General features: G+C 42.7%; 1 protein-coding gene across 3 annotated transcripts in view; it reads right to left on the reverse strand.

Annotated features, from left to right (window-relative positions):
• PRKDC (protein kinase, DNA-activated, catalytic subunit) overlaps positions 1-16,809 on the reverse strand; it is a 631,631-nt gene that overhangs the window by 489,993 nt on the left and 124,829 nt on the right. For all 3 annotated transcript variants that reach the window (XM_056521838.1, XM_056521836.1, XM_056521839.1), the window contains exons 18-19: positions 10,593-10,752; positions 10,004-10,090 (exon numbers count right to left, since the gene is read on the reverse strand). In XM_056521838.1, coding sequence (XP_056377813.1) covers positions 10,004-10,090; positions 10,593-10,752 — 247 coding nt within the window. The remainder of the gene's footprint in view (positions 1-10,003; positions 10,091-10,592; positions 10,753-16,809) is intronic.

Raw genomic sequence — 16,809 nt, forward strand, 5'->3', positions numbered from 1 at the left:
CAGAAGGCAAGCACAGAAGGTGGGGACCTGAAAATCACTGGAAAAAAGAAGAGAGATGGAAACCGGCTCTAGGGAGGCCTAGTGCAGAAAAATAATGAACTGACCAGCTGCAGACCAAAAAAACCCTGTCCCAGGGGCCCATCGCGAGCACCCGGGAGGCAAAATCAGCTTGACTGGTGTAATGTGGAACGCTCCCCCCAATCTTGGGATACACAGACCCAGAGGGAGGAGACGGAAAGCAACAACGGCCAAAAGAGGATAAACAAGAAAGGAGAGCCTCCGGGAACACTGGAGCAGCCGACAAGGGAAATGGAGGGTCCTGAGACTCCTGGGTGACTTACACCTTTAAGAGTAAGTAAACCCAAATGTCATGTCGAGACAAGAGGAAATGTGACACAGAAAGACCACCTCACAAATGGGCTTGCTGGGAAGTCTGGGCAGAATTGCTACACATGCCCGAGACCCAAAGACCCACTAAGGCCCAACCTAGAGAAGAAGGCACGCCACAGCAACCAAGGATAGAATCCAAGACAAATAGACCAACCAGCCTTGGACCCCAGTGGTCCAAGCGGACCGGAGCACTCCAAAGCTAAATCCCGTCAGGGCAAGAACAGATGAAGAAACAAAAAGGAACCTAGCTGGAACTCCCAGGTCCAGAGCAAATGAAGGTTACTCCAGAAGACTGAAGTGTCAGTGTAGCACAACCGATACTGTCAAGAGAAGGATGAACACAGCCTTCCAGGGAGAATGTGCCGAGGGAGGAGGAGAGCAATGGCAGGACCCAACAACAGGTGGCGGCAAGGTCGGCTGTCACCAAGCCCTGTAAGAGTGCATAAACTCCAATAGAGCAAAGTGCCAAGGTTGCGTGAGCAGCAGTAGAGTAGAAAGTGCTCAAAGAAATAGGCCCCCAGGGGAGGGGAAAACAAGGAGTAAGCGAGATGAGACTCAGGCACTGACCATGCCCAGCTCCCTGATCCCCGTACCCCCTGTGGATAGGGGATCCTCAAAGTGTGCCAGGCACTGTAGGAGCAGGGAAATGCCACTCAATGGCAACAGACAAAGTACTGGGTGGACAAGACCCCAGGAACCCTGCGACAACATATCAAGGCATGGGGGGAGCCAATTAGTGGGCCTAGATGGATTTAAACCCTGGACACATGTGCTGGGCAAGAAGAAAGACGAGACTACGGATGCAAGAAAGAAGCACAAAACATGACCAACGGCGTCTAAAGGAATGCCCCATCAGGGCCAAACCCTGGACAAGGTGGGCGCAACAGAGCCATCCTGGTCGACGTCTAAGACAGAGAGCAGATGCCTGAGCCACCCTGCAGAGAAACCCAAGAAGATACCTGGAGGCATTGGGGGGTGGGGGGGGGGGTTGCCCCATCAGGCCCCACGCCAGAACAGAGGTGCTCAACCACTGCAGACCTGTGGAAAAGAGATCACAAGAAGGCTCGAGGCACATCCCACCGAACAGAAAGGAAGGAAGACTCTATACCTGCAGAGTGTCTGTAGCCTACGTAGGGGCACAGACATGGTTACCCCACAACAGTAGTGGGGGTACAAAGACTGTTGATGCGAAAGAAACCGCAGATAACCAAAAGTCCGTCAGTGTGGAAGACCAGCGCGGAACCCAACTGTGTGGTACAACCATGCCCCTAGCAGACCAAAGTTACGCCCCAGAAAGGGGAACAGAGAGTGCTGCTGTTGCCGGAAAAAATCTAGGGAACCTGAAGGAAACACTCACACCCCATCTCCTAATTCTGCCACACACCAGGACTGCTGTTGCAGACACAAGAGAGGAAGGATGAATGTGGAGCAGGAAAAATGCAGACAGTCTGACTTACAGATATGAAAGTTCCAATAAACCCACAGACACACCGGTTTTGGAACTTCACATGGAAAGAGAGTCCCCAGACTGCAGCCACATGAGCGGCAGGAAAAGGGGGGTGACCGGGTGGATTAGAAAACCATGCAGACAGAGTCTGGATATATGGCATAGGGACCATGGCCACACCAGGTTCCACAATCAGAACTACACACTGAAAGCAGGTTACCAGCCATCAGCCGGGAGAGTGGCAGTCATGTAGATAGGGCTCTGGTAAAGTAGGAAACCCTGTGAACCAGTATGTGGTGCACAGTATAGGGCCCACGGAGCAACATGGGGTGACTCACTCGGAACTTCACCTTGACAGTGAGTTACCTGAGCTTCCAACCACGGTGTGGGTAGTGTATGGTAATTGACCCAGACAACCGCCTGGCTGACTGGTAAAAGATTCCTGAACGCACAGGGTCACTCCATCGACACCCACCCACAGAAAGTGGGATCGATATAGCGGGCAACCTGGTGGTGTAAGAGAATCAGCAGACGAAAGTCAGGCCGACTGGCATCAGACCCGTGTACCTGCAGGGACCCTCATCCAGATCCCACACACCAGAAGTGAGGTATGAGAAACCTGTCCATGCCCGCGGCAGCCCTGAGACTGTAGACCGACGGTGGAGGAAATGCCCGCATAGGATATTTTGGGGCACTCTTCGTCCACCTCGCACAGCAGTGTGAAACCGGAACTTTAGTCGCAAATTCTACAGCCGTGTAATGAGCGACCAGCGGTGGAAGAAACCATGCAGACCACTGTCTGTTTTACAGGTATGGGTCCATAGTATATAAAGGAGACACTCATTCGGATACCTCGCACAGCAGTGGAGTACCGGAACTTCAGCCACAGATACATCATCTGTGTGATGAGCGACAGGCGGCAGAGGAAACCACGCAGAACCTTTCTGGCTTACTGGTATGGGTCCATAGTATATAAGGAGACACTCCTGCGGATACCTCTCACTAGCAGTGGGGTACCAGAATGCTAGGCACAGACACGGCAGATGTAAGATATGAGACAGGCGAAACTATTGTGGAGCGTATCGATATCACGTCCAATCCGTGCGCACGCAGGGACCTTGCCATGGAGATCTTGCACTGGACGTGAGGATCTGGAGTACAAGACGTGGAGGAGAGAATCATATAGTATGACACGCCAAGAACGCCCCCCGTGTGGCCGGCGGACCTGACAGAGGAGGAAACTCAAAGGTGTCCTTAGTGTCCGCCAGGAATAAAGGCCCCGACCAGTTGCTTGCCTCGGTAAGGAGGCACAGGAATTCGGTTGAGGGCATGATGGACATGGTATGGCACTCAGTGGTAGGGGAGAACGATAACTGAAAATAACCCTCGTAGATTCCAAAAGGATCGTGAAATCCCTGGCAGCAACCTGCCACGGAGTTTCGTATCCGCTCTGAGTGAGAACCCTGCAGAAAATAGGTATGCCAGGAGCATACCTCAACTGACTCAATGTAAATTGTTCATAGTAGTCTATCAAACAGGATGACAGACAAATAAAGTGGCCCCCCCAATACATTCCCTAGAAAAGGGACCTGCAGATATTAAACTGATAAAAACAGACTGCAATGGTTGTCACAAGGGGAGGTTCAAAAAACAAATTATGAAAATAAAGGGCAATATAGGCTACAAGAGGGTGCCAAACACTACCAAATGTTAAAGTGACTTAAAAAGAAAAAAAAAACATAAGTAGGCTGAGGAAAGCTGGGGACTCTTTAGGAAGGAGCAGGAGGGCAGAGCTAAAGTGACACCCCCCTCCACCATAATGGCAGCCGTCCTAGGAAAAACAATGGAAGGGGGGGGGGGGGAGAGATAAGGGATCACACAGGTAGAGGCAGCAGTAAAAATGAGAATGTGTTGGTACTATCCTCCTACCCGTCTATATGCTATGTACCCATCTGCATCACCTTTATGCTGGAGGGGATGAGGATGTAGAGGCACGATCTCCCATATTTTGTGGTTTTGCCCACACTTAAAGACTTACGTATTGGCAAGAAGTGGAACTGATAACGAAGTGGTTGTGTCCCACCTTTGGGGGCTCTAACACCTAAATTGGCATTACTACTCATAGGCATTCAGGAATTTCCAGCTGCAATTAGGCCTCTCCTCAGTAAGGTATTTATTATCTCCAAATTAATTATAACCCGACATTGGAAATCCCCCTCTCCTCCAGCAATAGGGGAAATGATAGCTTCAGTCAATATAGCTTGTAGGTATGAACTCAATATAGCCCTAAATGAAGGATAGTCTTATACCAAGGTATCTCATATATGGAAGAGGTGGACTCTATCTCATTATTGCCAGACATAGGGAATGGAATGTGTGTCTTAGTCTTTGCAGCTGGGGGAAAGTGATGAGTAATGGAGGTCACTCTCTAATTGGATACGAATTGTAATTTGTTCATGCACAATCCGATAACTGCATGCCTGGACTTGTTATTGTTCTTGGTTCAAGAAAATTGTTTGTATTTTTGGATGTTTATGTGACAAAATTCTTAACCCCTTAAGGACACGACGTTCTCATATGAGAACGTCATGTGCTTTCCCGGCCCCCCCGCAGCCATCTGGAGCGGAGCTGGTGCCCGATGCCTGCTGAAATCAATCAGCAGGCATCGCGGCATATCGCCCAGGGGGGTCATGATGACCCCCCATGTCGGCGATCGCAGGGCACCGCTCGTCAATTCAGACGAGCGATGCGCTGCGATCCCGTTCCCCGCCGCTCGCCGACATCCCGGCAGTGTGCCGGAGGAGGTCTGGAGGACCTCCTATACTGGCGATCGCTGCAGGACGCCGGTAACTACTTACCGGCGTTCTGCAGCGGTTCCGCGTCATCAGGGTCACGTGTGACCCTGTGACCCGGATATAGATTGCAGTTGTCTCAAATGCGCAACGCTCTCTCCCCACCTGAGCGGGTTGCGCATTTGAGGTAACAGAACAGGGACGGCCCCACACATCCCCTTCCCAGAATGATGATTCAGAGTATAGGGTTTGGGGCGGGCATTATTTTTACTTTTGGCTGTACTCTGGGTCATCATTCTGGGAAAATAATTGGCATATCAGTAAAATTGCAATTTTCTTCCCCCCATAGTACACTTCATCCATTCCTGGAAAATAAATGAAGGGAACACCCGTCTGTTCCAAATCTCCACTTCACCCTATACACCTTCCCTAGGGGGTGAACTGTTTGTAATAGGTTCACATGTGGGTGTTCCTTTCTTGTATTTTCCTCTGAATGTATGTAACTGTTAGGTCCGTAACAAACATCCGCCTCAAATGTGAAGAGTTCTCGCTGAGCTCCGTCGTATTTCCAGGCGACAATTCGGAGTCACATGTTTGTTGTTGCCAGAAAAATGAAGCAGAGTATAGGTTGAAAATTGCAATTTTCAAAAGCTACCCTTCATCCATTCCTGGAAAATAAATTTAGGAAACACCTGTGTGTTAAAAATGTCCTCTTTACCCCTATACCCATTCCTCAGGGTGGGTACTTTCTGTAATGGTGTCACATGTGGGCGTTTCATTTTTGTATTTTTCTCGGAATGTATGTAACCGTCAGCTACTGATATGCCATAGGCCACAAGTGACCTCTATGACTTCTGAGCCTTGTTGTGCGCCCGCCCAGCACGTTACCCCATATGTGGATGTATTTTTATAATCAGGGGGAAAAGCCCTCCAAAATTTGTAACCCAATTTCTCATATTACTCCTTGTGAAAATGTAAAAAATTGGGTAACCCCAGCATTTTACTGTAAAAAAATCTAATTTTTCAATTCATGGCCCACTTTTCAAAAAACCTGTGAGGTGTTATTTCCCACTGTACCCCTTGTTACGTTCATTGAGGGGTGTAGTTTCTAAAATGGTGTCACATGTGGGCTTTTCTTTGCTGTTATTGCACAATGGGGGCTTTAAAAATGCACATGATCCCCGACTTCAATTACAACAAAATTTTCACTCCTTCTATTCTGAGCATTGTAGTGCATCCACAGAGCAATTTACATCCACATATGGGGTATTTTTTTTCTCAGACAAAATTGTTCTACACATTTTGGGGGCCTTTTGCCCTATTACCCAATGTGAAAACAAAACATTTGGGGTAACACTATCAATATAGTGCAAAAAAAATCAAATTTTTCACTTTTACGGCCCACTGTTCAAAAAACCTGTGAGGTGTAAGTACTCACTGTAACACTGTTACGTAGCCAGAGGGGTCTAGTTTCCAAAATGTAATGCCATGTGTTTTTTTTTTTTTTTTTTACTGTCCTGGCACCATAGGGGCTTCCTAAATGCGGCATGCCCCCAGAGCAAAATTTGTAACTCCTTCTCTTCTGAGACCTGTAGTGCGCCAGCAGAGCACTTTTCACCCCCATATGGGGTGTTTTCTGAATCGGGAGAAATTGGGCTTCAAATTTTGGGGGGTATTTTCTGCTTTAACCCTTTGTAAAAATGTAAAATTTTTCGGAAACCAAGCATTTTTGGTAATTTTTATTTTTTACATATGCAAAAGTCGTGAAACCCGTGGGGTATTAAGGTTCACTTTACCCATTGTTACGTTCCCCAAGGGGTCTAGTTTCCAAAATATAATGCCATGTGTTTTTTTTTTTTGCTGTCCAGGCACCATAAGGGCTTCCTAAATGCGGCATGCCCTCAGAGCAAAATTTGCTTCCAAAAAGCCAAATGTGACTACTCCTCTTCTGAGACCTGTAGTGCGCCAATAGAGCACTTTTCACCACCATATGGGGTGTTTTCTGAATCGGGAGAAATTGGGCTTCAAATTTTGGTTTTTTTTTTCTGCTATTACCCTTTTTAAAAATGTACATTTTTTGGGAAAACAAGCATTTTATGTAAAAAAAAATTTTTTTTTTTACATTTGCATAAGTCATGAAACACCTGTGGGGTATTAAGGCTCACTTAATTCCTTGTTACGTTCCCCGAGGGGTCTAGTTTCCAACATGGTATGCCATGTGATTTTTTTTTTTTTGCTGTTTTGACACCCTAGGGGCTTCCTAAAGGTGAAATGCCCCCCAAAAACCATTTCAGAAAAATGTTCTCCCCAAAATCCCCTTGTCGCTCCTTCCCTTCTGAGCCCTCTACTGCACCCACCGAACACTTTACATAGACATATGAGGTATGTGCTTACTCAAGAGAAATTGGGCTACAAATACAAGTAAAAATGTTCTCCTTTTACCACTTGCAAAAATTCAAAAATTGGGTCTACAAGAACATGCGAGTGTAAAAAATGAAGATTTTGAATTTTCGCCTTCACTTTGCTGCTATTCCTGTGAAACACCTAAAGGGTTAAAACACTTACTGAATGTATTTTGAATACTTTGGGGGTGTAGTTTTTATAATGGGGTCATTTATGGGGTATTTCTAATATGAAGACCCTTCAAATCCATTTCAAAACTGAACTGGTCACTGAAAAATAGTGAGTTTGAAAATGTTGTGAAAAATGTCAAAATTGCTGCTGAACTTTGAAGCCCTCTGATGTCCTGATGTCTTCCAAAAGTAAAAACACATCAATTTTATGATGCAAACATAAAGTAGACATATTGTATATGTGATGGAAATTTTTTTTATTTTGAATATCCATTTTCCTTACAAGCAGAGAGCTTCAAAGTTAGAAAAATGCAAAATTTTCATTTTTTTCATCAAATTTGGGGATTTTTCACCATGAAAGGATACAAGTTACCATAAAATGTTACCACTATGTTAAAGTACAATATGTCACGAAAAAGCAATCTCAGAATCAGAATGATAACTAAAAGCATTCCAGAGTTATTAATGTTTAAAGTGACAGTGGTCAGATGTTCAAAAAAACGCTCTAGTCCGAAGGTGTAAAATGGCCTGGTCCTTAACCCCTTAAGGACTCAGCCCATTTTGGCCTTAAGGACAATTACATTTTTACGTTTTCATTTTTTCCTCCTCGCCTTCTAAAAATCATAACTCTTTTATATTTTCATCCACAGACTAGTATGAGGGCTTGTTTTTTGCGCGACCAGTTGTCCTTTGTAATGACATAACTCATTATATCATAAAATGTATGGCGCAACCAAAAAACACTATTTTTGTGGGGAAATTAAAATGAAAAACGCAATTTTGCTAATTTTGGAAGGTTTCGTTTTCACGCCGTACAATTAATAGTAAAAATGACGTGTCTTCTTTATTCTGAGGGTCAATACGATTAAAATGATACCCATTATTACGTACTTTTCTATCATTGTTGCGCTTAAAAAAAATCACAAACTTTTTAACCAAATTAGTACGTTTATAATCCCTTTATTTTGATGACCTCTAACTTTTTTATTTTTCCGTATAAGCGGCGGTATGTGGGCTCATTTTTTGCGCCATGATCTGCACTTTTTTTGGATACCACATTTGCATATAAAAAACTTTTAATACATTTTTTTTTTTAATAAAATGTATTAAAAAAGTAGGAATTTCGGACTTTTTTTTTTCGTTCACGCCGTTCACTGTACGACATTTACGCATGCGGCGATACCAAATATGTCTATAAAAAAATAATTTTACGCTTTTTGGGGGTAAAATAGGAAAAAACGGACGTTTTACTTTTTTATTGGGGGAGGGGATTTTTCACTTTTTTTTTACTTTTACTTTTTTTTACATTTTTTTTTACACTTGAATAGTCCCCATAGGGGACTATTCATAGCAATACCATGATTGCTAATACTGATCTGTTCTATGTATAGGACATAGAACAGATCAGTGTTATCGGCTATCTTCTGCTCTGGTCTGCTCGATCACAGACCAGAGCAGGAGACGCCGGGAGCCGGACGGAGGAAGGAGAGGGGACCTCCGTGTGGAGTTCTGAATGATCGGATCCCTGCAGCAGCGCTGCGGGCGATTCGATCATTCATTCAAATCGTGCACTGCCGCAGATGCCGGGATCTGTATTGATCACGGCACCTGAGGGGTTAATGGCGGATCTCGCGGGCGTCGGCCATTGCCGGCGGGTCCCTGGCTGCGATCAGCAGCCGGGATCAGCCGCGCATGACACGGGCATCGCTCTGATGCCCGCGGTTATGCACATGACGTAAATGTACGTCCTGGTGCTTTAAGTACCACCGCACCAGGACGTACATTTACGTCCTGCATCCTTAAGGGGTTAATAAAAAGATTGAAACTAAAAAATATTAATCCCATATGGGCTCCCAGAAGAGGAAGGCATAGCCCCCTAGAAAGAATAAAGATCAGCTCCCAAGTAGAAATGGAGAGGGGGGAAGGATACTTACCAAATCCACCAATACTCACCTACCAATGATTTAAACCAGCTAGGTGGCACCTGCATCATACCAGGCTAAGAGAGCAGGACGAGCAGAGACCATAAGGAGGCCAGGACCCAGGGTACTAAACCCCTGGCGCTGGCCGTTGGAAATAATGGGTTGACGGCCCAAACTCTTATGTTCCGTGCCCCTTTGTCACATATGGGGGAACAGGTAGCGCCATGCTCCTGAACCCCCACCTGAAAATAAGAAACAAGGGAGGAAAAAGCCTAACTAAACAGCCCTTACTAGAAAATAATAAAAGAACACCAGGTCTGGAGAACTCCAGACCTGTGTCTTCCCTCCTACTGACACTAAGCTAAACTGATTACCTGACTTCCAGTGGGCGGGTATATCCTGCCAGGGAGAAGAAGACTTTTTTCCTTAATGTCAGCGCCTCCTAGTGGCAAGAGCATATACCCGTCAGTAAGGTATCCCCCAATGAAAAGTGACCGAGAAAAGGAGTTTTAAGAGGATAGATTAACAATCTTCCTGAGATAGTGGGACACCCTCTTTTCAATAAATCCCCACCCAACAAGCTTGACTTCCATTGGAGCTTCATTGCTGAACCACATAAAAAAGTAGTGACAGAAACCAGACCAACAGCGCTCGCAAGTCAGATATGGCCGGTATTGCGGTATGGGGAAAAATTCATATCGTGCAGGACAAAAATGTTGGTATTCGGTATGAATCGGTATACCGCCCAGCCCTAGTGTCAACATGCCCTTAGCCAAATGTATGACAAAATATGGATCTCACAAGCCATCTTTCACACTAGGCCTAACTAATACTACAAACATTATTTCTTTATCCACACACGTATTTGAAATACCTTACCTCTTTTCCAAATTTTAGAAACAGAGCAAAGCAAGAACATTTTTCTTTACTTTGTGGGAATTTGACAGAACTTTTTGGACTGACACCCTACAAGTACAAAAAAACAACAAATATCAAAAATTATCTTCCAATGGAAAATATCTAGTATTAATTACTTTTTTTATGTTTTGTAGAAAAGATTTTAGCACCAATAATTAAATGCCACTTATCCATGAATGAGTAAAAGCACTTGACTAGAAAACTCTACCATGCTTTTTAAGTACCATGCTCCACGTTCATATTATTAATAATAATAATAGTAATCATCTAGTCAAAGGTGAATCTACAGAAAAATAATAATTGCTTCATCCTTTATTTATCTATGTATTCATTCTTAATTGTCATCACTTATGGAGCTTCAACTATGTACATTTATCAGTCATAATATTTAGTTTGCTTATGATGATGACCCATTCCAGTCCCATGGAAATGAAAAAAGGGCTGAATGATGTCCAATCATATAATTACATGGTTATACAAAAGTCTGAGAAATTCTGATACTGAACAGAAGTATAAATTAAATAATAATCATAACAATATTAATACTAACCTCAAAATATTTCAACTTTTTTGCATTTTTCATCACAATAGACAATAGGCTGTAAAAGCCACTGATCAGCGGTAGACGTGTGGACTTCAAAACCAGCTCATAGCCAAACACGTAAACCCAAGGCTCAAAGAATTCCACATGTTTGTTTGTTATTATTTCACTTCAAAATAAAATAGAATAATTATTAAACAGATATTCTAAATATAAACAATATAGCATTTGGAAATTTAAAGCTTAATCCAACCAATACACGTTCAATGGTCTATTCACACATACAGTATCATGTGAATATTTGATGCGCAAGATTTGAAGGTGTAGATTTTATTTTAATGTAAACTAATTGGCTGAACACCGCATCAAATCTGCATCTTGAAATATGTGCAGCATACTGTAGTTGTAAATGGTCCCAAAAGGGGTTTTCAAGGAAAAAAAAAAAAAACAATGGTCTATTCACAGGACAGTAGTGGATCGGCAGCAGAGTTCTGAGACCCCCACAATCAGCTGTTCATCACTTTATTAGGAGCTGACACTGAAATAATGAAGAACACACAGTACAGTGCCATCACCTTCTGGCCATATACTCTGTCGTGTTGGCGCCAAAAACAGCAGATTGGTAGGGGTACGGGGTGTCAGCACACACTAACAATCAACTATTGATGGCCTATTTTGATGGTACTTTTTTCAATTTTTATTTTTTCTGACCAAAAATAAACAATTCTGGACTTTAGCATTCTTTTACTGATCCACCATTGACTATACAGTTTAATTATAGTTATATATTTTAATAGTTAGAACTATTAACCAGTGTTCTAGATGATCCCATGCCCTCCGTTTATTCTCTCAGCTAACTGATGCCCAGCATTAGTCACAGGTACTGGAGGAGCCAGGACCATCTCACTACGACTTATGTTCAGCTCCTGAGCACACTTCATAGAGCAGGAACAAGGTTTTCATGTATGCCCTGTGTCCTTATGGTGATAAAAAAAATGACCCCATTTTCCATTCTTTAATACTTTTTAGGCCTCCAAGGGAACTTGTATAAGCACTCATTCAATTGCATTTACACATTTATGTAATGCCTTTGCATTTCATTGCTCAATCTGTGATTTTAATACAGGAGGCTCACATTATACATAAGTCTCTCTTTACTACTCAATAGCCACAAACAATAAAATATGTGGATAAAGAAAAAAACGTATGGTGCAACCAAACGTGAACAAATGTAACAGTCTAGTGTGATCCATTAATCAATGAGATGGTATAAGGCAATGTCTCTCCCAGCAATCCCTCTTTCTTTGCTGCTCAGGCAACAGATAAGTGTCAGATCTTCTGGATTAAATATATTATGGTTTTCCTTTAATTTCTTTAATTTCATATTTTTTTATATATTAACTGTGTTTTATTCCGGTTCCTTTTTTCTTTTTATTTGTTCTTCTATTTACTTTAATTTTTATATTTTATGTTATATACTATTATTTATTTAATTCTGATAGATTTATTATATTTTGTGTATTTGTTATTCTTCATTATTGAAACCTGTTCCGCTTTTTATCATTATTTTTTTTATTTTATCTTCTATATTTTCTGTATTCATTAGTTCAACTTATTCTTGTAATTCTTTATTTCCACATATTTCCCCCTTTTTATTCCATTATTTTGTTCATATTCTTCTTCCTCACCTCCATTCACTCCTGTGACACATCTTCTATTTACCAGCGGTCCCAGAGTTCAGTTATCACCATCTTGTCTCCTTCTTGCAAAAGCTCTCACATCTCGAGAGAGATGTGGCGTAGTTGAAGTATTTCACTCACTTCGTTTTCCTGCTCCTATCACTCTACCTCAGAGCAGCAGAGCAGTGTGAGTGTCAGGAGTTCTCTGTACATCTTCTAATCTTTTCATCTTCTGCGTTTCTCTTTCCCCATCATAAGTAGTCATATACTGCCCCCTGCTGTCTCATTTTAGTCAGCTTCTCCTTTAGCCATATATGAATTTATTCTCCATTATTTTCTCATAATTTATTATATTTATTAATTTATTATTAATGAGTAATATATTAAAATTAACAATTTTATTATATTATTTATTTAATATTTAATATGTATTCTCTATTATCGATTATAAATTTATTATATAATTTATTATTAATTGATCTACCGTATTTATCGGTGTATAACACGCACTGGTGTATAACACGCACCCCCATTTTAACAGGGAAATTTAAGTAAATAAAATAAAATATAAAATAAATGACTAAATGCCACATAATCCCTCCAACTTTGTTTTCTTCTACACCTCTGTTTGGTCCTGTCCCCTCCAGTGTCACATCATTCCTTCCCTTTTATCAGTCCCTGTGCCACATTTACCACTCTCATCGCTACCCCCCCCCCCCCATGTCTCATCATTTCCCCGTCATAGACCACCACTAGCCATACAGACATTAAGCCTTTAGTGCCTCCCCCCACCATCATTTCCCCGTCTCATCATCCCCCACCCTGTCTCATCATGCCCCCCCATCATTTCCCCCCCCCTCATCATTTCCCACCCTGTCTCATCATGTCCCCCATCATAATTTTCCTGTCTCATCATGCCCCCAAACTGTCTCATCATGTCCCCCATCATTCCCCCCTCATCATCCCCCCACCCTGTCTCATCATGTTCCCCATCATTCCCCCCTCATAATTTTCCCTTCTCATCATCCCCCCGCCCTGTCTCATCATCCCCCCGCCCTGTCTCATCATCCCCCCACCCTGTCTCATCATCCCCCCAAACTGTCTCATCATGCCCCACCATCATTCCCACCCCTCATCATTTCCCCGTCTCATCATCCCCCCCATCATTTCCCCCTCCCTCATCATCCCCCCAACATGTTCTTCCTATGCCAGTGGCCTTCAACCTGCGGACCTCCAGATGTTGCAAAACTACAACTCCCAGCATGCCCGGACAGCCAATGGCTGTCCGGGCATGCTGGGAGTTGTAGTTTTGCAACATCTGGAGGTCCGCAGGTTGAAGACCACTGTCCTATGCTATTCTTCCCCTCCCTCATCTTTCCCCCTTTTCCATACTTTTCATAGGTTTGTTTTTTTTCCCTTACCTGGCTGCGCTTCTGCTGTCTTGCGGGCTGTGGTCACGAAGCAGCTGAATGACGTCCAATCCCGGCTCCTCTGCGCGGCATCAGTGACGTCACTTTTCATTTCTTGTAACACCGCTAGTCAGAGTTCGGAGTGCGGCGACTACAGGAAATGAAAAGTGACGTCTCTGATGCCGTGCAGAGAAGCCGGGAGAGGACGTCACTCATCTGCTTCACTTACTGCAGCCCGCAAGACCCCCCCACCTGATCTGGCCTACCTTAGCACAGCCAGTTAAGGAAAAAAAATAAAAATATATATATATATATAAAAAGCAGGGAAAAGGGGGAATGATGAGGGAGGGGGGAGGCAAGAAAAATTTTAAGTAAAACTGTCACTTGTTTTCTCACGCACTATCCACAGGTACTGGTGGATAGTGCAGGATACGCTGATTAAAATGAGCCCTACCTTGTCCGGATCTGCGCCGCCGTTTTCCCGCAATTGTAGTTTTATTATCTGTTGAAATCTTCCTGTAACTGGCACGGGCGGGGCTTCGGCGCTTAACTGGAACTGACCTCAGCGCCGCTTATTCATCCCCCCCTCCCTCCAGTTCTCCCTCTCTTTGCTGCTCCTAACTGGGGGGAGAGGGGATTAATATTCTATTAGGGTAACAGAGGGAGGGAGCTCCCTCTGTCACTGATCGGTGCTCTGCAAAGTGAAAGCAGAGTGCTTTCCAGTGGCAACTGGAGGCCTTATACTGGTCCCTACCTAACTGATCTATCCTATGCCTGTCAGTACTGACAGACATAGGCATAATTCAAAAGAGTACAGATGTGCATTCCATTGAATTATGTGTATAATAGTAAAAAAAAAAAAAAAAAAAAACAAAGGTGTGAAAAAAAGTGAAAAAAGTGTGGGGAGGGGAGTGAAAAAAAATGAAATAAAAAAATTTGAAGAAAAGTGAGAAAGATATAATGAAATAAATTATTTGTGTGTATAATACAGCCCTAAAAAATAGTCCCCAAAAATACATCAGCATGTCCCGCAAAAAATAAGTCCTCACACAATTGAGTTGGTGAAAAAATAAAAAAGTTACAGCTCACGGAATGCGGTGACTTACAAACATGATTAAAAAAAATAAATAAAAAAAAAGTTTTTATAGCATAAATGAACTAAAATATAAAAATAGTATATAAATTTGTTATCGCCGTAATCATATAAACCTGCAGTGAAACGTAAACAAGTCATTTATACCGCATGATGAATGACCTAAAAAATATTAAAATGATAAAACTGCAGAATAGATTTTTATTATGTATACCACCTCATAAAAAATTTAAGTCACATGTACCCCAGAATGGTACCAATGAAAGAGTCAACTTGTCTCTCAAAAATATTTTTTGCACCTCAAGGCCCCTGTAATTTTATATGATGCCAACAAAATATTCTAAACTAAAAGGATGCCCTAAAATCCACACAGCATGCCTTCATGTCTGAAAATATTCTGCCTTCATGGCAGAAAAGATCAAATCTAGAAAAATGCAAGTTTTCATTTTTTTATTTTTTTTTTTTACAAAAAACGCTACAATATGTCAAAAAAAAATCTCAGAATCGTTTTCATAAGTGAAATCGTTCCAAAGTTATTACCACATAAGTGGACGCATGTCAGATTTTGAAAATTTGCCTTGGTCATTAAGGTCAAAACAGGCTATTGAGTTAAGGGGTTAAAATCTTCAATTCACATTAACATGTCTAATGAAGAGGTCCGCAGAACTCTTTCATGGAAAAATTCCTCTACATCTAAAGATATTGAATATTTCTCCTCAGATGGTGGATAATTCAGTCCTGACCCCCCAAACCCCCCCCCCCCCCCCCCTATGTCGGCGATCGCAGAAAAAAGCATGTAAATTCAGACATGCGATTTTCTGCTATTCCGGGCTGATCATGTCTCTGGTGACCCGATCACCCGGAAAATAGGGATGATCGGAGCTGTCAGTGGCCGCCCTGATTATTCTGAGGGATAGGAGCGAGGTTGCAGTGCCCTCCCCCCCCCCCCCCCCAAATCTGACCACCCCTGGGTGTCGAGGAGAACGTGGAGAGAAGATGGAGGGCTGGTACCTGGAGGAGAAGATGCCTGGGGACCCTCGATTGTAGCTGGAGCCTGCTGGATCCTGGTTCACCATGTTGGGGGGGGGGGGGGGGGATGAAAGTGAAGGTAAAGTGATCTTTACTGTGGCAACCACTAGGAAGGCCAAACTGCCACTCCCAGCATGCCCAGACAGCCAAAGGCTGTCTGGGCATGCTGGGAGTTGTAGTTTTGTTACATCTGGAGGGTCACAGCTTGGAGACCACTGTTACAGTGGTGCCCAAACGGTAGCCCTCCAGATGTTGCCAAACTACAACTCTCAGCATGCCTAGACTGCCCAGGCATGCTGGGAGTTGTAGTTCTGTAACATCTGTCCCTTTAGATTTTGCAATTTTCATGAAATTTTTGAAAATTGCTGCTCTACTTTGAAGCCCTCTAATTTTTTCAAAAAGCAAAAATATGTCCATTTTATGATGCCAACATAAAGTGGACATATTGTATTTGTGAATAAAAATAAAATGTATATGGAATATCCATTTTCTTTACAAGTAGAGAGCTTCAAAATTAGAAAAATGCAAAATTTTCTAAATTTTCATGAAATTTTGGGATTTTTCACCAAAAAAGGATGCAAATAACGCCGAAAATTTACCACCAAAATAAAGTAGAATATGTCACGAAAAAAACTCTCTCAGAATATTCAGTAAAAGAGTTATTAATTCGTAAAGCGACGGTGATCAGAATTGTGAAAAAGGGCTGCATCCTTAAGGGGTTAAAGGACCCGGGAAGTCCACCCGAAAGCAAAATATTTTGGACAGACATGACTCCTAAATGCAAAAAGAATATTCCTTTGAGGGAGATTCATGAGAATGTTCATGTACCTTCAGGCAGTCTTACAAAAAGTGGATCTAAATCGAAAAATATATCCTCTGCCCATGAGGCGTTTCACGCAAAGTGTGTTCAAAAAACCTTCAGGCGGTCTAAGCCTGGTTCATATGTTATTTCCTCAGATAATTCTTCCTCAGAGATTTCTTATTGAGAAAGCTTATACTGACTGCCAAGAATCAGA

The sequence above is a fragment of the Hyla sarda genome, chromosome 5, assembly GCF_029499605.1.
Source record: "Hyla sarda isolate aHylSar1 chromosome 5, aHylSar1.hap1, whole genome shotgun sequence".
Taxonomy (NCBI): Eukaryota; Metazoa; Chordata; class Amphibia; order Anura; family Hylidae; genus Hyla; species Hyla sarda.